General features: G+C 37.2%; 2 protein-coding genes and 1 long non-coding RNA gene across 4 annotated transcripts; 2 read left to right on the forward strand and 1 right to left on the reverse strand.

Annotated features, from left to right (window-relative positions):
* The first annotated feature begins 635 nt into the window (after positions 1-635).
* On the forward strand, positions 636-5,235 carry LOC112167898 (protein RETICULATA-RELATED 4, chloroplastic). 2 transcript variants are annotated; one of them, XM_024305000.2, is made up of 9 exons: positions 636-1,338; positions 1,444-1,512; positions 1,985-2,116; positions 2,207-2,260; positions 2,338-2,382; positions 3,966-4,105; positions 4,620-4,745; positions 4,830-4,886; positions 4,988-5,235. In XM_024305000.2, exons 1-8 carry the CDS (start codon positions 820-822, stop codon positions 4,873-4,875), a joined length of 1,131 nt encoding a protein of 376 aa, XP_024160768.1. In that variant the 5' UTR covers positions 636-819; the 3' UTR covers positions 4,876-4,886; positions 4,988-5,235. The 2 variants fall into 2 exon arrangements, with proteins under 2 accessions (XP_024160768.1, XP_024160767.1); XM_024304999.2 differs by having other exon boundaries at positions 637-1,338; positions 4,830-5,235.
* Positions 5,236-6,431: 1,196 nt separating this feature from the next.
* Positions 6,432-9,675, reverse strand: LOC112204029. Its single transcript, XM_024344914.2, has 2 exons — positions 8,274-9,675; positions 6,432-7,337 (listed from the first exon to the last, which is right to left on the reverse strand). The coding sequence occupies exons 1-2, from the start codon at positions 9,123-9,125 to the stop codon at positions 6,693-6,695; spliced, it is 1,497 nt and encodes a 498-aa protein (XP_024200682.1). The 5' UTR covers positions 9,126-9,675; the 3' UTR covers positions 6,432-6,692.
* Positions 9,676-25,539: 15,864 nt separating this feature from the next.
* Positions 25,540-26,580, forward strand: LOC112204030. Its single transcript, XR_005799503.1, has 3 exons — positions 25,540-25,610; positions 25,973-26,049; positions 26,277-26,580. It is a non-coding gene; the product is annotated as an uncharacterized LOC112204030 (long non-coding RNA).
* The last annotated feature ends 704 nt before the right edge of the window (positions 26,581-27,284 follow it).

Consider the following 27,284-nt stretch of genomic DNA (forward strand, 5'->3'; position numbering starts at 1 on the left):
TGCCGGAGGTGGGTGGGGTGGATGCTGGAAACAGAAGCGGTGTAATGAGAAAGAAGCTCCACATGAAGCAGAATCGAAAATTTGGTACGAAAATTTTCGGGGAGAAGGACAGATACCAAAGTTAGAGGTGTTAATCCAGAAACTTTAATTTATTTTTGAAAAATGACAGAAACCATTTTTCAGATTCTGCTTCTTCTTTTATTTGATACAATCAGATCCTGCTTCTGAAAATAACAGGAAACACTGTGGGCTCATTTCTGATGTAACTGTTTAATTCCCCACCAACCCTGATATGACCCACCCACCCACCCACCCACAATTTTCCTACCAAAAATAACTAAACCTACACTTTTCAAATCTCCTCACGCGAACCAACCGCGCGTCCGTACACTCTCCCACCTCTAGGTTTTAAAAGTTAAAAACCAAAAGGACCGTCACCACTAATCACGCTTTACGAGAGTCAAACTCCGCTAAAAACAAAAAAGGGGGCACATTTTGGAGATTCCACGGAACAGATTCCACCCCCCACACCCGCAATATTATATACGTTGGAGCGTGAAACGAACGCGCCGGAGGTTGCGAGTGCGGTGGTAGTGTTGCCAAAAACCCCTAATAAAACTCTGGTCTCCGAGGTTGCCCCTCTCTCTCTCTCCGTATCGCTCCGTTTCTCCTCTGCCTCTGAACTCACGCCCATCAAGAGAAAGAGTACAAACAAACCCACAGACTGAGAAACAGAGAAGGGCAGAGACTCATAAAACCCTCCTCCTCTCTCTCTGTCTCCACACTCACACCTATCAATCTCCGCCTCCAGAGGAAGCAATGGCAATCGCCTTCTGCTTCACTCCCTCCTCCTCCTCTTCCTCCTCCGCCTCCAAGTTCAATCCGCACCGTCCGTTTCCGTCCCTCTCCGCCTCTCCCGTCGTGCACCTCCGCCTCAGAGTGTCCCCGCCCTCTCTGGCGCACCGCGGCCGCCAGTTCCGGCGCGTGCTGTTCGCCGCCGGGGGCGGAGACGGGGGATTTGGCGGCGGAGGACACTCCGGAGGCGGTAGCGGCGGGGATCACGGCGGCGAGGACAATGCCGGCGGGAAAAACAAGTTGGAGGCCCTGATGGTGTTGAAGGAGTCCGGGCGGGGGTTGGAGAGCCTGCCGAAGGACTTGGCGGCGGCGATCGAGGACGGGCGGATCCCCGGCGCGGTTGTGGATAAGTATTTTGAGCTGGAGAAGAACGGCTGCTTTTCGTGGCTGCTGCAGTTTGCTGGGTTTAGGGAGCGGTTGTTGGCTGATGATCTTTTCTTGTTTAAGGTCTTCATGGAGTGTGGTGTTGGTCTTTTCACCAAGGTCTCTTTGTGGATTTTTCTCTGTCACTTCCGAATTACAATGCCTTGTCTATTCTTCATTTCTTATCATTTGCAATCAATTTTGGATTCTGTTTCGTTTTTGTAGACTGCTGCAGAGTACCAGAAACGCCAAGAAAACTTTTTCAATGAGCTCGAAGTTGTGTTTGCAGATGTGGTATGGATGCCTTTGGTCAATTGTATTCCTACTGCTCAACTTTGTTAACATGAATTTAGTCAAATTGCACATAGTTGTCAAAATTACTTGCATTATATGTACGAAGCTTTTGATACAGATCACAGCATTCTCGCTAGCTTTCATAGATAAATAGTGCACTTCTTTGCATTAAATGATTATTCATAGATTAGATTATTTCGCCTCAGCAGTTGCATAAGCTAATATCTAGCATGGTTTGATGGCTTGTGAATTCTCTATGCCAGAACTGGACTTCCCTAGTGGTGAATTTTAAGGATTAAATGGAGATCACTTGAAAAGAAAGGGTTTTTATTCTCAAAAATGAAAAAGAGCTGTGTAGTCGTCAGACAATAGTTATTCATGTGGAAAAATCTTCAGTATTGATGTGTTGTTTCGGCATTGTATTCTGAATCTGTTTAGTTCCTGTCATTCATGTTTGCTATATTTTTCTTAGGTAATGGCCATAATTGCAGATTTCATGCTTGTATATCTTCCTGCCCCAACTGTTTCTCTTCGACCACCAGTTGCACTCAGCGCAGGGGCAATCACCAAGTTTTTGCATGGTTGCCCTGATAATGCATTCCAGGTTACTTTTCTATGAACCCCTAAAGTTCGAAAGCGTAAGAGCAAAATCTAGATAAAGTTACTTAATAGGATTCTGAAATTCTTTCTGCAGATTGCTATCTCAGGAACATCATACTCCTTATTTCAGAGGATTGGTGCAGTAGTGGTAAGGAGGATTTTATTTGAAGTTTTGAAGTAAGAATGGCATCATATATATTTCATAATCCTCATTTGTTTGGGCAGAGAAATGGGAGCAAGCTCTTCGTTGTTGGTACTGCTTCATCACTGGTTAGTATTTTCCTAACTTCTTGTTACTGGATCCTTTGGAAATTCCTTTGTCATTGATTCGTGAATGCTTGAGTGCATGTTTGCATGAAAAATGTTTTCACATTTATCAGTTTAAAGTTGATCAAATAAATCTCACAACAAACATATCGTACACTTATCAACAAATAAAATAAAGTAATGATGTGAAACTTTTAAACACTCAAAACCGGTGCTTGTTTACTTTTGATCATATTTGCTCTTGGTTGACGTCCATCTCAATTAGCTCTTACAAAGTAATTTTCCCATCTGTACGGTTAACTTCTATGTTTTCATTTTTTTTTTTTTTCATTGATATCTCAAGCCAATCATTCTCCCTTGAGTGGGAAATGGTTCAGAATCATCCAATTGTCAAAGATGTTGTGAAGGTACACCTGAATAGATAAAAAGAATATGTCAAGACTGGGATCTATAATAATTTTCTGTCAATTTATAACATTTGGCTGGTTTTGATGAATTAATGATTACCACGCCAACTTTAGGGGCTAGGTTGGCCCTCCCCTGGACAATTGTGCACATCTTTCTTCATTTTTAAGCATTTGTTGATACTCATGACAGCTTGGGTTAGGTTACAATATTGATATATCATGGCTTAGTCTCCTTTATTAATGATATGGTCTTATCATGAGCTGAATAATAGTCTTTTCACCTTTTAATTTGTGCAGAGTCTCCTTTTTTAATGATATAGCACCCTCTGTCATACCTTTAAGTTTTTAAGGAGACAGGAAGGCATGGGAAAATGTGAGGGACAAGTTATAGTTGAAATAAATGCATTTTCATAAAGTACTAGGCTACAGCTCTTTGTTTTTGAAACTTGAATCCAACCGTTTGGATCAATAGTTACTTGCAACGGCCACTCTGTCTAGGTTCATAAATTATGTCATGGGCACTGAATTTTTCAGGTGAGAGCGGAATCATTATTTTCTGTTTGAACTCCAGGGTCAAAATCTTTCCTGGTTTTTGCATTTTGCTAGGAACCTCGTTACTGGACCACCTTTTATTTGTTGAATGTTTTCACATCTGTAGGTTATCTTGTGTGCTCTGTTGACCAAGATATCAGTATTCTAGGCAGTCAAACTCTCTAGGATGACTGAAAATTCAAGTTGTGTTCAACACTTGAACTAAGTGTAATGTCAAATATCAAGAAGCATTTGATTAGTTTTATAACTCACCTATTCTCGGTTGGGCATTAAATCCAAAAACTCAGCTCAGTATTAATAGCCTAGTTTCATTCCTATATAAATGTGAAGTAACAGTTAATGCCTTCCATTGTTTCATATTATCCTAATGGAGTTTGCTGTTCATGTGGTGTTTCATTGTACCATTTCATTGATCTTCTCTTTTCTCTCTCTTTCTGCTTTTTTGTTTTTTGGATGGTAGGTTTTTAATAATACTGGTCGAAAAGGATACCAATGTTGAATCTTTTAATGGCCAGACACACTTTCAGTGCAGCTTTTGTTCATATAAGTCACAATATTTTGCAAAGTTTTTGGTCATAGCACTAAATTTCAGAGTGCTGATTCATAATGCATCTCATCTTTGATTAGGTTGGCACAAGTGTTACAAATGCCTTGATCAATGCAAAGAAGGCTGTTGGTTGCTCCGCAGAGGCTGAAGCTGATAATGTACCTATAGTATCCACTAGCCTTGCATACGGTGTCTATATGGCAGTTTCTAGCAATCTCAGGTACTTGAACTTTGATCAGTGCTAGTTTGTTCAGTGAAATGGTGTAACTTTGTCTGCTTCTTTTTTTTTTTTTGGTCTAATTGCTATTGGTTCATACATTCTCTGTTTCAAATTTCACTTTCTTTCTTTGCATTTCTACCTTTCTCAATTGTGCTTTAAACATCATAGGTATATGTTTTATATCATCTCTGTCGGAAGGTGCAGTTTTCCTTTAAGCTCTCTTCTTTATTTTGTTTTATTGGAAATTATGCTAAAGCTACTAGGTGTAAAACAGAATAGGACTTTGAAATGACTTATGTAAGTTGCCCTCAAGAGTGAACAAGTTGTCCTCATAAAACCATGAATCAGACATTTGAATGAAAGTGATGTCCAATTAGATTAAATTTTTTATTGGACAAAAAATATTTTAAGGTGGAATGATATTTTGTGCTTTGTGAATGGAATTGCTGCATTAGTGCAGAATTAAGGGCAATGAAATATATTTTATATCATCGCAACCACAACTTTTCAACAGGTACCAAGTATTGGCTGGTGTTATTGAACAAAGGATGTTGGAGCCACTACTACATCAACACAAGCTAATGCTAAGCGCAGTATGCTTTGCCGTTCGAACTGGCAACACATTCTTGGGTTCATTATTGTGAGAACTTATGCTGTCTGAAATTTTCAAATACAACAAATTTTCTGCCTTGCAAAAATGACCCCTAACTACTTTTCATTGCAGGTGGGTGGACTATGCTCGTTTAATAGGGATTCAGAAGGCCCATTAGTTATACAACGGGTGCACTTTCTAATTTGATTTTCTCAAGGCATAGGTTCTCTGCATTTGTTGCATACATTATGCAATTAGACGATTGAAGTGATTGGGGTTTTATTTGCTAGGTTACATGGGTTTTCCGCCCTCCTTTTATTTATACCGCCCCAGTCTGAGCCAACTTTTTCTATTTGATTCTCCTTTTCCTTACTTTTACAATTTTTTACCCATTTTCTCATTTTTCTTGTCTTGATGCTGTAAGGATTTTGTTCTGGAAATCTCAACAGTAAGAAAAGGATTTTACTGTTGTCTATTGACTATGGTGGAGCTTGTGTACCTAGTTTATATATTAGCATCTGAAGAAATTTTCAAGGAATATTTGTACTCCTTTATTAGCATTCCACTTTCGATTCCACTAAAGGACGGTTATTTAGAGACGCGAGGAATATGCTAATGAAAAGAGTACTTTATAAAAGAATTGAGACTGCCGAATACATAAGACAGAGATAAGACTTGCGTAGTGGTGCTGGAGGTATTAAAAACAAACAATAATATTCATCTGATCAAGAAAATTATGTCTAATCATTCTTAGATGTAAATCTAAGGGTAGAAAAAATTATTTTTGAGTCGTTTTATTTTCTGTTGTAAGATATTAACCATAATTTTCTTAGTCAGTTACTAACAAAGTAAACATTATAAAAATAAGAGAAAATTTTTCACAAATGGTCACTCAACTATGACTCATTCGACACTTTGGTCACTGAAGTTTCAAATATATCACTTTGGTCACTCAACTATTACACTGTCAATCACTTAAGTTACCCAAATAGTATTTTTTATAATTTTTTTAAATGAAAAAAAATTAACAAAGTGACTTCAGTGATTGACAGTGTAATAGTTGAGTGACCAAAGTGATATATTTGAAACTTCAATGACCAAAGTGTTGAATGAATCATAGTTGAGTGATTATTTGTGAAATTTTCCCTAAAAACAAATTAAAGTAGCACTGCCTAAAACCTCATTGAGGTGTCTCATTCATGTTCACGATTTCTTCAAGTCTCTTCAGAAATGGGCTTGTTTGGAAAGTCAAAATAAAAAATACCTTTAACTTTTCCTCTTCTAAGAAATTTATATAGGGGTATGTTATTTAACCAACATCATCAAAGTTCATTCATTTCATATAAACCATCAGCGATTAGCATTTACATCCTTCCTACTTTTTACAAGCTAAACATCAGACATAGATCTCAATTATTACCAAACAGTGTCTCCCAAACTATTAAAAGTAATGACATAGGTGTGTACGTGAACCTTCAAGCTTATTAACTAGGTTCCAAACCCCATATTCGGATAACAAACAAAAAATTGAATCCAACATATCAAATTAGAATGACTGAATAAGAAAATCGAAGCAATTAGTTTGCTTGTATGAGCATGGTCATACTATTTTGGTACACAACATTTTTGTAAGTGTTATTTAAATTTTAGGTTTTCATATCTATTTTAGAAAGCAATTAAATATAATTAGCCCATAGAAGAAGAAAAGAGAATATTTTATCCTATCATGTGACTCGTAAATAAATATGAAATTACATGCGGTGCTCACAAATGTATAACTAAATCAACCAGTTCAATTCAAATGCTACCTTTAATGGTTAAATACTTTCATGTATGTAATGAAAGAAAACAGTGATCACTTTTCCTATTTTTGGGAATTGTAGTATTCTGTGCATAGTCTCTAAAATCTGAAACCAATATCTATCTAATTCTTTGGATCAATTCTTGTTTTGCAAAATTTTGCGATAATTACCCCTTTCAAAAAAAAAAAAAAAATTATGCGATAATTTCACCCTCCACGCAAGACCTGTATGTGACTCGAGTAGTGTGAATATCAGCTGCATGTACTATGTCACAGCAGTCCTTTCCTTTCATCTCCAAACGGAATTCTGGCGATGTATAGACCTCAATTTTGGTGATGGAATCCGCAGAGTGGTTACCACTTGAAGAACATGACACCAAACCACGCGGAGCTACTCTTGAAAAAGTTGTAACAGTCTTAGTCTTCCTTCCATCGACACGAGGATCAATAGAATCAAAATAAAACACATGGGGAGCTCGACATGGATCCTTGGAGGGCAACCTGGTGTTGAACATGTAGAATGGTCGGCTTGCGTTCCTCCAACGCGAGAATGTCTCAATGGGCCTCCTTAAAGTGCTCCGGGGGATTATGTTTTCATAAATGTGAGCAGAATAACCCCATGAGATTGAGAAAGACCAATTGCTTGGTCTGTGGTAGCATATGGTTTGTTGAAGAAGACGAGAAGGATCAACTTTTGCAGCTTTCATGAGGTGGTTAATGGAGTCAGAGCGGTTCATGGAAGGGAAGATTGGGTCAACAGTATCGAGGTGGTGGATGGAGAGGAATGGAGATTGCGGATGAGACGATAGAAGACCTGATATGTCACCACGGAGATCAATCTGTGATTAAGAACACCAAGGGATAATAGAGTTATTAATAATAGTAATAATATAAATTTTAAATAATTAACCGTGTTAACATTTAAGTGGATGACGGAGCCATGCATCGAACACAGAGCAAACTATTCTTTTGCCTTTTACTGAAAATGAGTGTGGCGCTTTAATTGGGATCTTTGGAAGGGTGCACCTCTGTGGGTGCCCCTGTAAATTGGAAAGGAAAAAAAAAACAATTAAGTGGATGAACGTAGAATTCAAAATTAGCAAATATCATGGAAGGAGATTCATTTAAACTCAAGACTTTTAGTATAAGAAAAATAAAGAATTCCACAAATGGTCACTCAACTATGACTCATTCGATACTTTGGTCACTCAATTTTCAAATATTTCACTTTGGTCACTCAACTATTACTCTGTCAATCACTTTAGTCACCCAAGGGGCATTTTATCTCACTTTAATCACTTCTCCAAATCATTCTAATACAGATTTCTCAATTTTTCACAATTGGTTAGACGAAAATATCATTAATATTGTGGCAAATAATTGTTTTTTAATGAAAAAAATTAACGAAGTGAGTAAAGTGAATAACATAATTAAAGTTGAGTGACTAAAGTGATATATTTAAAAGGTGAGTGACCAAAGTGTCGAATAGGTAAAAGTTGATAGGAATATGCTATGAACAGTTAGTTACAAATCTCTATGCCATTAAAATAATATAACTAGTCGTCACTAGGACTTCGCACTTACAAATCACTAGACCAGATGGTCATGATCAAGTATATATATGTGTTATCAAATACTGCCGCACTGTATAATTTTGAAAATAGTGTGTGTTTTCTTTATTGAAGGAAAATTATATAATATAAAATCTCAATAAATAAGTTACATTTAAAATGAAAAACTAATTATCCAGAATATAATTTATAAAAAGTGATTACCTGGTGAAGTCCCTTTTCTTCAGTTAGAATAACTCCTAAATCGGTTAAACATTCGTGTAATGTCAAATCGCTAAACCAGGAGTATGAATATCTCTCAATACAATCATCCAACTTTGTTGACAATGCTGCCACCAGTGGGTAACTCAAAATATAACCAGCACCACCGAATGCCATATCGAATGAAAAATCGGAATTAGACTTGACAAACTCCGAACTTGTACCAATGTAATGATACCTAGTATGGTCATACTTTGCTAGAACTTCAACCAAATTATCAAGCACAAAAATGGTGTCATCATCCGACATTACATACCATCTTACATTTTTGTCACCCTCTCTAAATATCTCCAAAATTGAACGCACTATTCGTACTTGTATCGGATTCGCAATTTTCGGGTACACTTTTAATCTAGTGACGTCCTCATTGACACGAAAAGGAGGATAAGATGATGGCCAAGGCAAAAACTCTGAAGTAGGAGCTCTATCCAAAAAGAGGTATCCTCGACTGACATTAGGCCGCCACCATGCTTTAATGTATGCTGTTTTGTGCTTCAATGTCTTGAGAGCGCCAACCATTCCGATCACAATGTGGCTTAAATTGGTAGGAGGGTGGCTGTGGGGACGTGTAGCCGTGGCCTGGAAGTTTTTTTGGAAGGTTCTGAGGAGGAGACTGGAAGGTTGATAGTTATATGATTCGTCAAAGAAAAAAATGTACAACGATATTAGGATTAAGCTTGAAATTGCTAGGATTAAGCTTGAAATTGCTAGGGATTTTGATAGAAATCCAAAAGATAGAGGGTTTGCTTGTTTTTGTCGAGTTGTGGTAGAGTTGTGGGAGCGTGGGGAACGCATTTTGAAGGATATGATGGCACAATACTCAAAATGGAAGAAAGGAAGCCTGGATTCTCATATGTAAATCAAAATATATGGGTTTGGTTTTTGCCTTCAAGTCGGCTTCAACTTCTCAAACACAAAAACCCTGTACTCGATTTTTTTTTTTTTTTCCAGTGCTTCTCCAATCTCGCTACAATTGCAAATCTTCTATTTGAAACCTCACCATCCTCGATCAGATTTTTCAGTACAAATACTGCTCCAATACACTTAACCCACAACGTAAACAACAAGAACGTTTTCCAGGGATAAAAAATTGTGGGTTGGCAAGAGAGTTAGACAAGGAGGACAATCAGAGATTCCACCTGCTATCTTGTCTAGCTCGGCCGTTTCATCCCTCTGATGTTTGTTGCTTGCCCAAGTTTAATCTTGTGTCTCCAAGTGACGACTCCTAAACCATAACTATGACGGAAACATGTAAAAAGGGGATTGACTTTGCTGGGCCTAAGATTTTCATAAGAAATTGGGGAAATAGATGGGTAGAAGATGAACAAAGCGAACGTGTCTTAAAGAAATTAGGGGTTGAGCATAATTTTCTTAGTACTGACCATGTGTACATTATTTCTGTTAAAGACCACTGGTCTTGAACATTCGGGAGGAAAGAAATTAGGAGTTAACAGTGTTTGAGAAAGTTAGTTAGATATTACTCGAAATGGCAGGTGTCAAATTTTGAGTGAGAGACAGAAGAGGAAACAGAAAATTTGGGACAGAGGATTTCTAACCTGTTGTTTTTACTCTGGTACATAATTTAAGAGAGTTTCTTCAGCGTTTCAAGGCATGCATATTGTTTTGTTCAGTGGCAGATCTAAGATCAAAATCTTACGGGGACTTGGATCTCTTAAACAAAAAACAAAAACAAAAAAATAAAAAAACGAAGAAGAAGATTATGGAGAATCTTGACGATACGAGAACATTTTATTAATTAAAAAAAAAATACACCTAGTCAGGAGAGATGTAGTGAGCATTTGAACCATGCCTATAACATTTGAGATAATTTAACTATAATCACATAAACAAATATAGAAATTAGAAAACAAACATTCTGCTCCAGTTCATAGTTCCAGACTTCCAGTTCATGGTCTAATAACTCATTCACAATTAATTAAACATTTAAACAAACAGAAAGAAAGGAGCAGAGAGAAGTAAACAGTATTGCATCTATTAAACTCAATTAAAGATGTAGTTTGAAAGAACTCAAGAAGCCTCCTAAGACCTACACAGCTACACCTACTGACCTTGATTGACTTTCACATCAATTAAACCCACATCGCAAACGACAGATCCTTGATCGCAATCTTCAATCCACTACGAGTCTACAATCCACTAAATTGAATTTGAGATCAATCTTTAACTCTAAAAATTTTCCCAAATTGGATTGATTGAATTAAACAAAATTGAAATTATACTTGCATTAAATTGAATCAGTTGATCTTTGAGAGAAGTGGAGAAGGGCAGACGGTGAGAGAAGTTCACTCTTAGCGTTGCTGAACACTCGAACCAGGACGTTCACTCTTTTAGCTTGTTGTACCGGTCATCAAAAGAAGGTTGTAGACTGTAGCATTTCCGTTTACTCGCAGGAGGCGCAGATATGCTTGAAGAGCTAGGTTCTTCATTATGGCACTTTGAGTCTTCGACTGTAATCAGAGATTCAAAGGATACATACTGAAAACTGAGGCAAGCAACACAAAACGAGGGTTTCGCTCGGGGGAAGCAGCATACCGAAAGAAGAAAGGTTAGGCTGGGGTCACATTTCGACCAGACTTTGGGTGGGTTTGAGTTAAGCGTAAACACAGTTTTTTTTTTTTTTTGCCCAATTTTTTGGTGTGGGCTTCAGTCTCTCTAACGTTATACCTAGATCCGCAAGTGGGTATGTTTAGCGCTGAATAAAGACTTCCGAAATAATTTGGAGTAGTTTTAGACAAAGCAGGCAGCAAGGGGAATAAAAAGAAGTGATCGATATATTTGAAAGGCAAAATAGTCAAATTACCCCTTGATTTGTCCCATGATTGTCGATTTACCCCCTGACATTTTAATTTTGATTATTTACACCCCCAATTTTTCAATTGTTGCCGATTACCCCCTACCGTTAATTTTTGGACTTTTCATCTAATTTAGAATGCGAGAAGTATTTTCGTCTTTCCAATTGTCTATAAAAAAAAAAAATTCAAACCAACGATCAGTAGGCCTGGCATTTAAACCCGTAACCCGCAAACCCGCACTATACCTGCACTATATCCACAAACCCGCCCGTTTATTAATCCGGGCTAAAAACGGGTTTTGCGGGCTAAACCCGTTGGAACCCATTGGAACCCGTTAACTCAAAATCCTTCCCAAAAACCCATTACCCATACGGGTTCCCCATTTTTTATTGTTTTTTTTTTTTTCAACCAGGCCATTTTTATAATTTTTCTTATTCCCCATGAGGATCCGACAGTTGGATCTTCATATAATTGTGAAAAGAAGATTCAAAAGGAGATCCGTGAGGATTCGACCGTTGGATCGTCGTATAATTTTGTGAGGATGATTCTAAAGGCGATCTGGGACCATCCAACCGTTGGATCTTCGTATAATTGTGCAAAGATGATTCAAAAGGCTATCTGTGAGGATCCGACCGTTGGATCGTAATATAATTTTGTGAGGATGATTCTAAGGGCGATCCGGGACGATCCAACCGTTGGATCTTCGTATAATTTTGAGAGGATGAACCTAAGGGCGATCCATGAGGATCTGACCGTTGGATCATCGTATAAATCGGTAAAGATGATCATCTAGGTGATCCGTGAGGATCTGACCGTTGGATCGTGGTATTATTTTGAGAAGATGAAACTAAGGGCGATCCGTGAGGATCCGACCGTTGGATCATCATATAAATCGGTAAAGATGATCCTCTAGGTGATCTGACCGTTGGATCTTTGTATAATTTTTAGAGGATGAACCTAAGGGCTATCCGTGAGGATCCGACCGTTGGATCATCGTATAAATCGGTAAAGATGATCCTCTAGTTGATCTGACCGTTGGATCGTCGTATAATTTTGAGAGGATGAAACTAAAGGCGATCCGTGAGGATCTGACCGTTGGATCATCGTATAAATCGGTGAAGATGATCCTCTAGGTGATCTGACCGTTGGATCATCGTATAATTTTGAGAGGATGAACCTAAGGGCGATCCGTGAGGATCCGACCGTTGGATCATCGTATAAATCGGTAAAGATGATCCTCTAGGTGATCTGTGAGGGTCCGACAGTTGGATCGTCGTATAATTGTGATTTGTGAATTATTTTTTGTCAAAAAAGGAAAAGAAAAAAAATCTAAAAACATAGAAAATAAAAAATTTCAAAATAGAAAACCAAAAAAGTTCATATAGAGAAAATGGCAAATGAGAGGTTATATACATAAGTCTTAATTAGTTTTAGTTGCTTTGATAAAAAGTTATAAATAAAAAAATGTTTACGGGTTTTAACGGGTTCCAACGGAAAACCCGCAAACCCGCCGGGTTTGGCCTGCGAAACCTGTTAAGCTAACGGGTTCTTACCGGGTTGGCCCGTTAAGAACCCGCACCGTACCCGCACTATACCCGCATGTTGCCAGGCCTAACGATCAGTGTCAGATTTTAGGAGATATAGATCTAGAGAGAGACATGCCACCAATCGATGAATCCAATGATGAAAGGGTGCAGTCAATACATGAGTATTCTGACATCTGGATATGGCGAGAGAGACCATGTCAGAGAGAGAGATTTGCCCTAACCAAAAGTACAAGGATATGAGTACAGAAGACCTAATGGTAGTGGTCCAGTTTTACTATTTTTTTAATCCTCTATGCTCTCTTCTCTTCTCGACGCTTAAATTCTCTTCGATGTGGGACTTCTTCACTTGTTGGACCCAATGAATTTGGCAAGCCAGCATTATGTATGTGGGTGTGATCTTTGCTTAGTTGTTTAAGTTAAAATATGGAAAAGGATTGGAACAAATAATCCATTTTATAGATCAGGTGTGGTTTGCTCATATCTCTGACTCCATAATTAGTCTCAACCATTCTTGTGGTTGAGTAGAAATCAAATTAGATCTTACCCGCTACTCTCACTTGGTTGCAGGCGAACAATGGTTTGAGAAATTGTGTTTCTGATCTAATATGCATCATATTTCCATCGCACTTGAAGGCTTGTGGGCTTTTTGGGTTCATTTCTCTCGTCAATGGAGGATAATATTTATTATCCAACATAATTTGGACACATATTAACTCAAGGTAAGAGACCAATAAAGCTCTCACATATTAACAAAGGATTGTTGGGGACAGATTTCGTCTCTCCCCACATCCCCCTCTCCTAAAATCTGACATTGATTATTGGTTTGTTTAATTTTTTTTCGATAGACAATTGAAAAGACGAAAATGCTCATTACATGCTAACTAAGTTAATGGAGAAATTGGATGAAATGTCTAAAATTTAACGGTAGGGGCTAAATAGGCAACAATTAGTAAAGTGAGGGTGTAAATAATTAAAGTTAAAATGTCAGGGGGTAAATCGACAATCATGGTTTAAGTCAGGTGGTAATTTGGCTATTTTGCCTATTTGAAATCCAAAAAACTTGCCTGCTGCTAGAAATTAATTAATGAGAATATTGCTGTTCTGGATTTATAGTTCTTCTTTTTCTTTTGTTCGAATTGCTTGAGTTGATGTAAGGAGTACTAAAATAAGCTTTAGCCTGAAAATTTACGTTTCAGTTTCAGTCAAGTGCGTTTTTCTTTTTCAAATAAAAGAAAGCAAATAAAAGTACTCTTAGGAGATGTACTTTGGTAAGGTTTGATGCTTTCTGGTTAATTAATTGGGTTAATGCTCATACACCTTGATTCCATCAAAATACTTCTCAAAAACCCCAACAAATTATTTTTGTTCCTCTTCACCTAGTCATCTGTCCCTTTCTTTCCTACCTACACAACTTTCTATTTTTTCATTCCAGCAGTACCCTTCTGTTGTTTCTTTGCATTAGTTTATAATATGTTTAAAATGGTTGTTACATTTGATGAAACGTGGTGGGTCTATTCCTAAAAGTTGTTTGTTTAAACAGAAGTGCGATAAAATTCATCCTCTATTTCAAAGGTAAACAGTACGATTTACTATTCATAATTTCGGTTGTTGACAGACTTGAGTTGATTGCTATCTGCAAAAATACTAGCAAAGAATTGCAAAAAGAAAGAGAAAAATTGAGAAAGTTGAAAGCCTATAGAGATAGTCTTGATAGAAGATCTCCCAACTATTGGGATATCATCTATAGACTCCAAACCAGAATCTATAGAATAGAATAAGATATAGATAATCTTTTATATGTTCTGAAAAAGGAGCAAAAATCTCTTGATTATTTGAGCATTGGTTAGAACCGCACATCACTGGTATCAGAGCTTGTAAAATAGCTCAAAGGAGAACCCCTCCTTAATGGGGACAATGTCAGAATTGTTATTAGAGAAAATAAATTCTCTACTGAGATCTTCTGATGAGAAATATCAGAAGCTGTTACTAGAATTATCTAGATGTCAAACTCATCTAGAAAAATTACCTGCTATAATCCACCAATTGGAAAGATTGGAAAACAAACTGGATTACATCAAGGAACTTCCAAAAACGGAAGAAGAAAAGCTGACGTCAGTAGAAAAATCAATGAACAGCAAAAAACGCTGGATTCTGTGAAAAATATACTTAAGGACAAGAAAGTGCCTACAGTAAAAAAGAAATCTAATGGATTCAAACCATTAGAAAAACCAGACAAGAATCTTGTTCCAAACATGATTTTTCTGGAACCATCTACTAGCCAAACTAGTATCCGGTATGAAAACCTGGAGAAAAGAGATCAAGATGTTAAGCATCTTTGGAAAAAAGAAAGGAGTACAGCTCCTAAATGCTGAAGAGTTCGAATTCAACGAAATAGAACAGGAGGTAAAAAAACTCCTCAATCCCAAAATTAGATTTTAAACAAATCTACAAGAGGGGAAAGTTTGATCTAATGGATAGCCATTATTTTAAACTACTGGAAATTACAACCCCCGCTACAGCAGGAGGAGAGACTGATCTTCTACTGATCACTCCTTCAGAAGTTGCCAGAGCACAAGCAAAAAAATATCAATTTATGCATATTGGAGCAGTCTAAGTAGGCATAAATCTACTTGCTCGTGAAGGCATAAACTGTTCAGTCCTATGTGTTCTACAGGACAACAGGTTAACAGACTTCCAATCTAGTAGTCTGTTGGGAACACTTGAAGCATCTCTATGTGATCAAGTAGCATATTTCAACTGCTTTCCAAACTTCACCACCAGCTTGAAAGATGCAGCTCACTGTCTACGGCTGAGAGTCAAGACAGATGGCATATCCATAAAAGAAGATATGCAAGAACTTGCAATAGTATACAGAATATACTATAAATTGATGAGTACTACAGTAGCCCCCAAGACAAGGATAACAAATATCCCAGGTCTTACTATTGGATTCCTCACCAATCAGAAGAACCATTCACAACAGATTCATAATGTTACTTGGAATGAAGTGACTTTTCCTCTTGAATAGAAATTATCCGGTCCAAAAAAGCAACCGGAAAGAGCAAAGACAAAAATCTACGAGAGTAGAAAGACTAGAGAAATCAGCCTCAATTTTGACAATCACAGAAAAAGTGATGTCTGTCCTGAGAACCTCAGGATAAACACGAATCTTCTCAAAAGAAGCTACAGCACTAGAGAAGCTAGTGTCAGTAGTACAAAACCCACTATAGAAGAGCCAATATCAGAAGAAGATCTGGAAGATGATCTAAACAGACCAGTCCATATGCTCAGAGCTGAGAGGCTCTATGATATTTATGAAGAAGCTGAGAATTGTGAAAATCCTGAACAATTAGAAAAACTAATCGAAGAAATGAAAGAATTCAAAATCAGAAAGACAAGAAAAGTCTTTCCTTATCAAGATATTGAAATGGAAGATGGAGAAAGCTCCAGAACTTTCATTAACAGAGAAAAAGGGGAAACAAAACTCCCATTTCAGAAAGCCCCCACGGGTAAAAAAGGGGAAAGAAATTCCCAAAGATTTGTCCCAGAGGACAATCTGCCTAGAGTTCCTATCACGAACTATGGCATCTGGTTAAATCTAGACAAGAGTCTAGACAAAAGAAAAACCATTGACCAATGGGTAGATAGCCTGGTGATGGCTTCTGCACTTACCCTTGGTAAATTTGAAGCACTAGATTTGCAGGTGTACTATGAAACTACTCTTACTGGAGTAGCTAAAAAGTATTACCTATCCTTCAAAGAAACTGCCAGAGGAAGAGACTGGCTTGAAGAGATAAAAAATTCAAAATCTCCGTATGATTTTGCAGTACCCCTGTACGATCAGTTCTGTGGAGATCTCTCAAATTTGAGTGAGAAAGCCAAAGAAACGACAAAATCGAATATCTATGCTCTCAAGATCTGTGACATGAGATATTTCGAAGAATTCTTGAATGAATTTCAATAATATTACTGTACAATTGGTGAACTAGAGAATACTGATCTAGTTAATCTGTTGCACAGAAAACTCCCTGAACCATGGAGAACAGCTGTGAGAGAAAGCATAGCTGAAAAACCAATTGAAAGATTTTCAGTTGGAGGAATTGCCGACAGAATCCGGCAATTACTGAAAGAGCAATGCAAAGCCAATCTTAGAGCTAAGATGGCCAAGAAACAACTCAAAGGAGTTGAAAATTTCTGTTATGGAATATTGGATATGCCCACAAATTGGGGATGTCATGATTCCAAGTTCCACAGAAAGAAGAAAGGAAAATATTACTCTAAAAATTTCAAAAAGAGTAATCAGAAAAGAGATTGAAAATTCAAGAGAAGTTCCAATTACAAGAAACAACAGGATGAAGATCCTAAAAGGAAATTCTTCAAGAAAAAGAAGAATACTCAGCAACATAAACAACCAAGCAAGAAAGCTTGCAGATGTTGGTTATGTAAAGCTGAAGGGCACTATGCCAATGAATGCCCGGAAAAGGGTAAAAGATATACTAAATCTCTCTTTGAAGAATATGAGCAAATAGTAGAAGTAGCAAACATGAAAGGCTACGAAATAGCCTATTCTGATGATGAAGAAAACGACGACAGGTCAGTTTACTCTACCTGGTCTGAAGAAGAAAATTCATTTGAGTCTGAGACAGATTCTGAAGTATAGTACTTCGAATCCAGACAAATGAATATTTTGAGAATAAAAAATTGGGAAGAAAGTAAGACAGAATCTTTAATGTCTTCTTATCAGGTTAACCCTGGAACATTTGTTTGTGACTACTGCCTGTGTCACGAAAAGAACGGTCTCCCTATGTTTTGTGAAAAGTCTAAGAAGACTTATCACAAAGAATGCTTCATAGCTGAAGCAAGAAAAAAGACCAAAAATGGCCTTGTCAGCCAATTGGTTGAACAAGAATATGAAGAATATTTCTCTGAGAAAAAAGAGAAAGAAGTAGAAACTCTGTTCCAAGAAATCATGGAACCATCTTCCTCAAAAGTAAAGGAAGAAATCATCTGTGAAGAAAAAATCGATGAAAATATTGAACTGGTTGAACCACCAGAAATTGTTCCAGAAGAATGTAAACCATTCATTCCACAGGAACAAGCTCAAGAAAATGAGCTTCAACAGTCAAAGGTCGTCTCTACTAGTAGATACAGCAACTACATAGAGATTGGACTGAAATTCCTTGATCACAAAAAATATCATCTACATGCCTTTGTAGATAATGGATCGGGATTTACTGTTGCAAAGAGATTTGCAATTCCAGACGAACTCTGGAAAGAAGATAAGAAAAAATCTGCTACTGGTGTTACATTTGATAGAAGCCATCTCACCATGAAAAAAGTAGCAAAAAATGTTCATATCACCATTGGTGGAGGAACATTTATCATCCAGAATGTTTGGCAGTCTGAAGGCCAAGGATCTGATTTCCTGTTGGGAAATGATTTTATTCTCCAACAAAGATTCATTCAGGATGAAGAAGCGATAGGCTTCAGAAAAGGAGCATGGGTGTTATGGGCAGACCGACTCACACAAGCAAAAAGTGTGGTGGGTCCTGGTTTTACTACCCAATATCAGATGTCGCAACAGAATAGTGGTAATCTTACCCCATACAAACCCAAACTCGAGCCCATACTCCAAATTAAGCAACAAGAAGAATTACTTGTTGAAGAGTCTTCTGAAGAAGAAGGAGAAGAAGAAGAAACTAGTGAAGATGAAGAAGCTAGTTTCATCCATGAGCACAACCTCAAGCATTTTCAGAACAAGCTTGAGTCTCAGAAAATTCCCACTCTTGAAAAAATCAAGAAACTACTCGAGCAGAATATCGATGTAGATCCTCAGAAGTTTTGGGAAAAAGACCCAGTGGTCTGTGAATTAAGATTACATGACATGAATGCCATCTGTCATGTCAAAGCCATTCCTCAGTACAAAGAGGAAGATAAAAAAGAATTCAGAAAAGATATTGAAGATCTCTTGAACAAGAGATTAATTCAACCTTCCACTAGCCCTCATCATGCTCCAGCATTCTACGTGAGAAATCATGCAGAAAACCTACAAGGAAAAACTAGAATGGTGATTGACTACAGAGATGTCAACAAAAAGACTGTCAAAGACGGGTATCAAATTGCTCAAGTAAGAGTATTGATCAACCAGCTCAGAGGAGCTAAAGTCATTTCGAAATTCGATGCAAAGTCGGGTTTCTGGCAGGTCAAGATGCATCCTGAGAGTATTCCTCTCACTGCATTTGGAACACCACAAGGTCATTACGAATGGCTGGTAATGCCTTTTGGTCTAAAGCAAGCTCCCTCAATCTTCCAAAGAAAGATGGACAACATCTTCCAACATGTTCTATATAGATGACATTCTAGTCTTCTCCAAAAACAGAGAAGAACACATGAAACACCTCCACGAGGTTGTAAAGCTGATAGTTCAGCATGGAATTATCCTAGGTGAAAAGAAAATCTTCTTTATCCTCGATGAAGTTGATTTCCTAGGAATAAACATCAAGAATGGAGTGATAAAACTCCAACCTCATATCCTTGAAAAGATCTGGAAATTCCCAGATAGAATTCCCTACGCTAAGAGTCTAGAGAGATTCCTTGGTGTCATAAATTATGGGAGAGATTTCATCCCTAAAATCTCAGGGTTAACAACAATGTTATCTCCTAAGACAAGTTCCAAAAGAAAATGGAACTTCACAGAAAATGATGAAAATATTATGAAGCAGATAAAAAATCTCTACAAAAACCTCCCTCCTCTACAACAACTAGAGGAAAATGATGAAATTATCCTCCAAACAGATGCGAGTGATAATTACTGGTCCGGTGTGGTTCTGGCAAAAACGCCTGGAACTAACAAAGAAAAGATCTGTAAATTTTGTAGTGGCAAGTTCAGCCCTGCAGAACTGAATTATCCCACAGGGGAAAAAGAAATCTTGCCTGTCAAGAAAACAATTTTAAATTCTCCAGCTTATCTTGGAAAACCCTTTACTGTCCGCACCGATTGTGCCAGAGTAAAGAATTTCAAAAATTTCAAACTTGATAAAGCTGCTGATAGAGGAAGATTAGCAAACTGGCAATTATTTCTTAACCAATATGATTATACTGTTGAATTAATTGCAGGAAACAAGAACTATCTTCCAGACGCATTGACCAAAGAAATGGCAATGTTCAGCCAAAGAGAAGATGACGAAGGTCGTAATCCCAGAAGCAGAAGGACTGGGAAAGAACAGGAGCTTGAAGAGGATCCCAAAGAAACCAAAGAAAAAATCCTTAAAAGGTTTCTGCTAAGCTCAAAAGGCTTGGCCACAACTGATCAATCCCAGGGTAAAGGATTGGCTAGCCCGTCTCAAACGGCAGACGGTAAAGGCTCATCAAGACCGTTGACGGCTGCTGCTTTGCCAAAAAGCAGACCAACTCCAACTGGAGTTATAAATGTTGTTAATTATGAATTGAGAACTTTTGATACTCCTGTGTTCAGAACTGGCAGGAGACTGGCTTATCACCAGAAGGCAATCCTGGATAATCTTTTATTTGCCTTCCAAGAAAGAAGCAGTGGTCTGATGTTCCCAGCTCTCTTTGCATTAGCTGAAGAACTCTATGAAAATGGTAGGCCACAGTTTGAAGAAATGCATACACAGCAGAGTGCTGTAAGAAAAGAAAAAATTCACTCCCTTGAAAGTCCTGAAAGTGCTAGGGTTCGTATCATGGCACTTAATGAATCAGATTGGCATGAATTCCATAGTCTGATAGGAAGTCATAATTCTGAAGATCGAGTTCCCCCAACTCTCTTTATTATTGCAGGACCTTATGTTGGGAGATACTTAGTCAATGTTCAGAGTGAACATCCTCAAGAACACAAGCTCTGGCTTGTTGAAAATGGTTTTGTCCATAATCTGTGGACTAAAACAAATGATGATCTGAAGGGTTTGCCACCTATCATTGTCAACACAGTCAAAAATATTAGAAAAAATGACTGTATGCTTCGTCTGAAGTTCAGATCCACCCCTCCAGAATGGATCCAGAAGGCAAATGGTGAGGTTGAGTATATTTCTCCATATCACTATGTGAGAATTATTCAAAGGAAATATCTGCAACCTGCCTGTGTTGGGTAAAATGGTCAACCTAATTCAAGCATCCTATGGATGAAGGCCATGACCCTGGAATACATTAAGAAGATCATCTCTGAAGATATCAATAATACCTTCCTGGCAACAGGAGAAAAAAACTATTATCACTGCATACGATCATCCTGACATAGTCAGCAGTGACCTATTCCTATCTCTCACCAGAAAAGAGATAGATTCGACAATGGCATGCATGCATTGGGTGGAAAAGCTTGAAAATGACAACCACTACAAGATGTATGTTGATACAGACGTCGAAGATAATGCAATAACAGTTAGAATGGCCCAGACAAACAACAACTCCTTTGTCTTTGGCCATCATTCAGAAACAGATGAGAATATGTGAAGTAGTCACGGGTGAAGAAGAATAGCACCAAAATAGCAACTGTTGCCTTTAAGACTTCTGCTTAAAGCAAACTTTTACTTTTTCCAAAAGTGAAGTAAGAAACATTTCACCTCTCACCTACCCTGACTTTTGGCTTTTCCTGTACGACCTCCACCAGCAGGAGCACTTAGAAAAATAGAAGTTCACAGAGTTGTTCTGTACATTTTTATGTTTTGAATTCTAGTTTGAGTTCCGCTCCTTATATAAAGAGCTTTAAGTTCCATTTGTAAGGCATCGAAAAATTGAGTAGAAGAGTCTTCTCTCAAGAAGTACGAAAGCCATAGTAGCAGTGTGTTTTCCTATTTGCAGTAGTGTGCTTTCATTACAAGTAAGTACCTGTTTTCATTCTTATGGATAGCTAAACAGCCTTTTGCTGTTTACCTGAGAATGAGGCTCTGGATTTCTAGCATGTATCTCTGTTGAATAAATAAAATAAGGATTACCCACCCATTTTATCAAAAGTAGCAAAATTAAATATCTATAGCTATCACTATCTGTTTCATAATTTTGCATTCCATCTATAGCTATCACTATCCGTTTCTTATATGCAGTCTGAAGTTTGAAAAGTTTTGCCTACCAGAAAAAACCAGTTTTAAAACTAAGATTAAGACAAGCAGCAGTGATTCCGCCAGTTAAAGTATCCGCTAGGCAGGAAGCCGTTAGGAGAAAAACTTGGGCATGTTGAGGGCTAGTCTTGTTTTTATTTTTGTTTTTTAATGAAGTTTCTAAGGTAGACAAAAGTTCTAAAGCTCAGGATAGCATAGGAACTACCCCTTTTTAGTCTTTTCCTAAGCAAATAGTAAGATACGAAAAGGTTGGTGCATTTGGGCATAATACATAGAATTTTTGGGCATACGGGAGATATCCCTAATTAATTTGGTTTGGGGTTTGTTAGCCCTATTATTATTTTTCTATTCAAATACTGGGAAACGTCTCTTGAAATCTCCCAAAGATCGAAAGTAGAAGTTTGACATCTGTTAATTAAGACTAGTCATTCACACATGCTCTGCATGTCCAAGTATTTTTTATTTTATTTTAAAAAAAATAAAAAATAAAACTGTCATTATAGAGAGAAGATAGTGGGAGTAAAAAGTGGGTTGTGGGGTTTTTTTTTTTTAATAATAAAAGTATATTTTGTAAATGTCATAATTGTCCTTGTGATTTAATTAATTGTCAAAGTTTTTTAATATTCTAAGGTCATTTCTGTCAAAATTTTTGATTTTGGCTAACAAACCATCTTCTCCTAATAATAGTATAGATATATGCTCCATGATCAAGTCATACGTAGAATTACAAGGTAAACAAATTGGCGTACGTGGTCTTTGTGGCGTGTGGCAAAATGAGAAATGAATTTAACTTTTAGATAATATATAACTAGTTTTTGAAGCAAAACTAACTCCTACACAATTGGAAATTATTCTATGCACCGACGGTGTAAATGGCCTAACACTTATAAGATGATCTCAACCCTTAATATTTATAACACTACTAGAAAAATTGAATCAGACGACGCCACTCAGACGACATACTAGAGTTTTCCGTCGTGTGATTGATTTTTATTTTTTTAGACGTTGTTTTTAGAAAATCTGTCGTCTGATATGGAATTATGAATCAATTCAGAAGACGTATAAGGACAGAACCGTTGTATGACCCTAAAAAAATTTGAGCGCCAAGTTTGCCACCAAGTTATGTCATGCCAAACCCATCTGAAGCCCTAAATTTTCCCCAACATGTGTCAGTCATACGACGATAAACAAAAAACATGTCGTCTAATAAATATGTCTGACAGAAAGGAGGGAAATTTCCCTCCTCCATCTTTCTCCAGCTCCTCAAGGCGGGAAGTCCAATTAATAAGAGACGAGGCCTTTGATTGTATTCAGACGACGTTCTTACGTAAACCCATTGTGTGATTCCTTGTCCAAATTGATAGGGCCTCACAAATCCGGCTGAAACCCCAACACTTGGAGAAAAAAACATAACAAAAAGAACTAAATAATAGCAAAACGTACCCCTCTTTCGACAGCTAGCCCTTGCTCTATGTTAATTGACTCACCTCACTGTCGACAGATCCAAAAACAAGACCTAGCTAGCTCTCGCCCAGTGGCCTCACTCTCGACACACCTAATCCAAAACCGGAATCCTCTCTATCTCAACATACCCAAAGCCAAACGAAATTCCTCACTCTGTAGCCTAGACCTCACTCTCCCAAACCCTCATTCTTCTCTCTAACCAATCTCATCTCTCTTAGAATGAGATTGAGTCGGTGAACTGAGATTGAGTCGATGAACTGAGATGACGCCAGTTCAGCCTCTCTAGATCTAATCGATTCCCTTGGAACGAAGCACTGCTAGCCTCTCCGACTGGTTCTCGTCGCACCCAGGGGCAAGTGGAGACCAAATTGTTTCTTTTTCCCGTCGCACCCAGCTACAAGATCAAATTTCTGGTATGAAATCGTTTCTTTCTGTTGATTCTCTTCGATTCTGTAACTCGGTTTTGCTATTACATCTTGTTTTCACTTGGGTCCTCTCAAGTTACGATATATTGTTGTAATTATCATGCGGTTTTCTGGAATAGAGAAGGTAAATTCAACCCAAGACAGAAAGTCTGGTTTTCTGGAATACCCAGCCAATTGATGATAATAGAATAGAATAGATTCTTTCTGCTGTTTGATTGTGGGTCTATTGTGTGCTTGATTTTGGTTAGATATGATGGATCCTGCTGTTCTTGGTATGAATATTGGGTTATTTCAGCTATTCTGGTCGAATTTACAATGTGAATTGGTTTTTGATGTTGGGATACATTACTTTAACCATGGAGCTTAATTACTTTTGTGAATCTAGTAGCTTTCTGTAAGCATATAGTTCATATTTTCTGGAGGATTTGTGCAGATTTTCTATTCTGTTCTGCTCCGTAAAAATACTTCTCAATTCAAAATTTATAAAAGAAAATATAGGGATTGGTTAGTGATTATCATCTAGTCATGTATGACAATCTTCTTGAGTTTATGCAGTGGAAACCATATTACTGAATCCTGATTCAAAATGCATAGTTTTATTAGGTAATTTACAGTTAAATCAAAATAGAAGCTGAAAAGTGCAATCCTCTATCTCTGTGAAATTGGGTTTTTGGCTTTTAGCTTATATTCAAAATGAACTCTTTATTACAGATTGAACTTTTGAAAACCAGAATCAACATCTGCTTGCATTATTGTCAACTAAATTTTCAATGCATGCATAAATAAAAGAACAATGAATTTAAAACAGAAGTAAGACATCTAGTTATCCATTTGAGTATCGAGGATTGTTGATATATAGTTCTTGCATCTTGTCATTGTGGACAAAATGGACAGATTCTTTCAATTTTAAAATTACTTGCCTTGATCTAATATTCAGTTTCAGAATTTAGAGCACATACTAGTGTTGTGGGTTTGCTCAACAATTAGTAATCGTAAGAATTGTATACTCATCAGGAATCGATGAGATGAACTCATGAGCATAAAATACCTTTACATGTACAGCCCATTCTATATCTTCGTAACCATATCTTATTGTTGACTTGATGTTAATGTGAAATATATTTGGTTCGAGACGTAAAAATTTTATTGTCAACTCAAGAAAGTTTTGCTCATGAGAGGGAAAGTAGCAATATATATTAGTGGTTAGTGAGACTTCCTGCTTAACTAACATATATATAAATGGTGACTATTGGAATAGCTCAAAATTTAGCCTTGACTTAATCAACCCCATTGTGAACTGTAATGTCAATGTTTAAAGTAAATTAGCAATTAAGTATACGAGTTCCACGCTTCCTGTCAAACATTGGAGTTTCTCTGATTCGCAAGTTTAATTTTTGTTTTTTTTAATTTCCTGTCAATTGTTTTTGGTTCTGTGAGTTTGGTGATGTTTTAGGTAGATAGCAATGCTATAATAAACTGCTAAAGTGCTACTGATGTCACTTAGAGGTATTATCTATTATGGAAGATACTAAAATTTGGTGCATGGATGCACTTGGAGTATTATTATTTATTTGAGAATGTCTTTTTTTTTTTTTTTAATATAATGGTATCTCATTTGGACAGTAAAGATAAGAACAAGAAACCGAAAACTTGATTGTTGTTCAAGTTAAATTCAAGCCTTTCTATTGAATGTTGGAGATTAATTTTGCAACATAATGAGCACCTTATGGTCTAGATGAGTTGATATTTGTTGCTTTATTAATTTGGATTGAATGATACAGGGAATTTAGTAACATTGTTCAGAACACATGTAGTTAATCTTTAGGTGCCGTTTTGATCTCTTATTTGAAATTCTAACCAAGATACTTGATTGTTGTTCTATTTGAAGGTTTTCTCAAATTCAGCAAGAGTTGGAGGCTTAGATGGAGTATTGATACCTTGGGCAAGAAGATTAAACACGGTAACTTTACTTACTTTATGATGTTCTATTTTCATTTGGTTGGTTAATGATTGAACAATGAGAAGTTGATGAGGATACATCAACCCTATATTTTCATTGCACTTACCTGTAGAAATTGCTAATTAAATCTTGATATTGGTTCAATTTTATAGTGATTTGCATCAGTTTTGCATACTGCTCTTACTAAGTAATGATTTTATTATAAGTAAACTCGAGAAGTTTAGAGATTTTTTTTTATCTATGAGTGTTGTTACTTTCTTCCAGTCCACTAACCAAGGTTTATTTAAATGCTAAGATCCTGTAAGCATCCGTTTTGCCATTGGTTATGTACTAAAGTACCTCTTTTGTTACATGAACGGCAGGAAACTTGTGGAGATTGCAAGGGTAAGAGAGAAAGGGAGCTCAAAAAGCTGCTGGAAAATTTTAATAGCAAACGAAGGTTAGTCAATTCAACCATACAATTGATTCTTTGAACTTGGTTACTTTAATGGGATTGATAAGTTGTTTTGTTGAATGCTTAAACTTTGTGGCAAGATATAATATGGGTTGTTGATGAGAATTTTATCTATATATATATGCTTAAACTTTGGATTTTGAATGTTGTGTATTTGTATATGTGTTGTGGAACAGCGGAATGATATGCTATTTGTTGTCTTCTTTATTTAGATGGAAGATAGGTCTTGGATGCATGCAGATAAAAGATCTTTAGCTTATGAGTTAGGGGTGGGAAGTTTCTTGAAGTTTGCTTTAGAAAATGTGAAAAATCCTAACAATGTTGCTTGTCCATGTTCAAAATGTGGCAATATGGATTTCTTTCCTATCTCTGTTATCAAGACTCATTTGTATTATAATGGGGTTGATGAAACTTATAAGGTATGGAAGTGGCATGGGGAGAAAGAAGATACGTCTTCGGGTAGTAGTGAAGATTCAGCCTCAGGTTCAATTGAATCTGAATCTGTGGGTGGGAATGTTGGGGTAGATTGTACAATGGATGGGTCTGATGAGGAGGATGAGTTTTCATCAGAGTGCAATGATTTTAAGGAGTTTGTTGAGGATGCAAATAAGCCATTATACCCTGGCTGTGTACGATTCACAAAGTTGAGTGTGCTGGTGAAGTTGTATAATTTAAAAGCTAAACATGGAATGAGCGATGCAGCTTATTCTGATTGGCTGATTGCTTTTGGTGAGCATCTTCCGGAAGGTAATGAAATTCCTACATTTGTTTACGAGGCCAAGAAGACTTTGGGGGCACTAGGGATGGATTATAGGAAGATACATGCATGTCCTAATGACTGCATTTTGTACAGAAAACAGTACACAGATAATGTCAATTGTCCTACATGTGGCGTCTCTAGGTGGAAAGTGGGAAAAAATTCCAAGGAGAGAGAGGGTGTACCCGCTAAGGTACTCTGGTATTTTCCACCGATTCGTAGGTTTAAGAGAATGTTTCAATCTACAAAAACATCTAGTAGTTTGACTTGGCATGCCACTGATAGACGAAAAGATGGGTTAATGCGTCACCCGGCTGATGCGTTGACCTGGAAATCAGTTGATGAGAAGTGGCCCGAGTTTGGTTTAGAGTCAAGAAACCTTAGGCTTGCGCTATCATCAGATGGCTTTAATCCTCATAGTTCCCTAAGCAGCAAATACAGTTGTTGGCCAGTCATTCTTGTC

Source organism: Rosa chinensis, chromosome 5 (genome assembly GCF_002994745.2).
Source record: "Rosa chinensis cultivar Old Blush chromosome 5, RchiOBHm-V2, whole genome shotgun sequence".
NCBI classification, from domain to species: Eukaryota; Viridiplantae; Streptophyta; class Magnoliopsida; order Rosales; family Rosaceae; genus Rosa; species Rosa chinensis.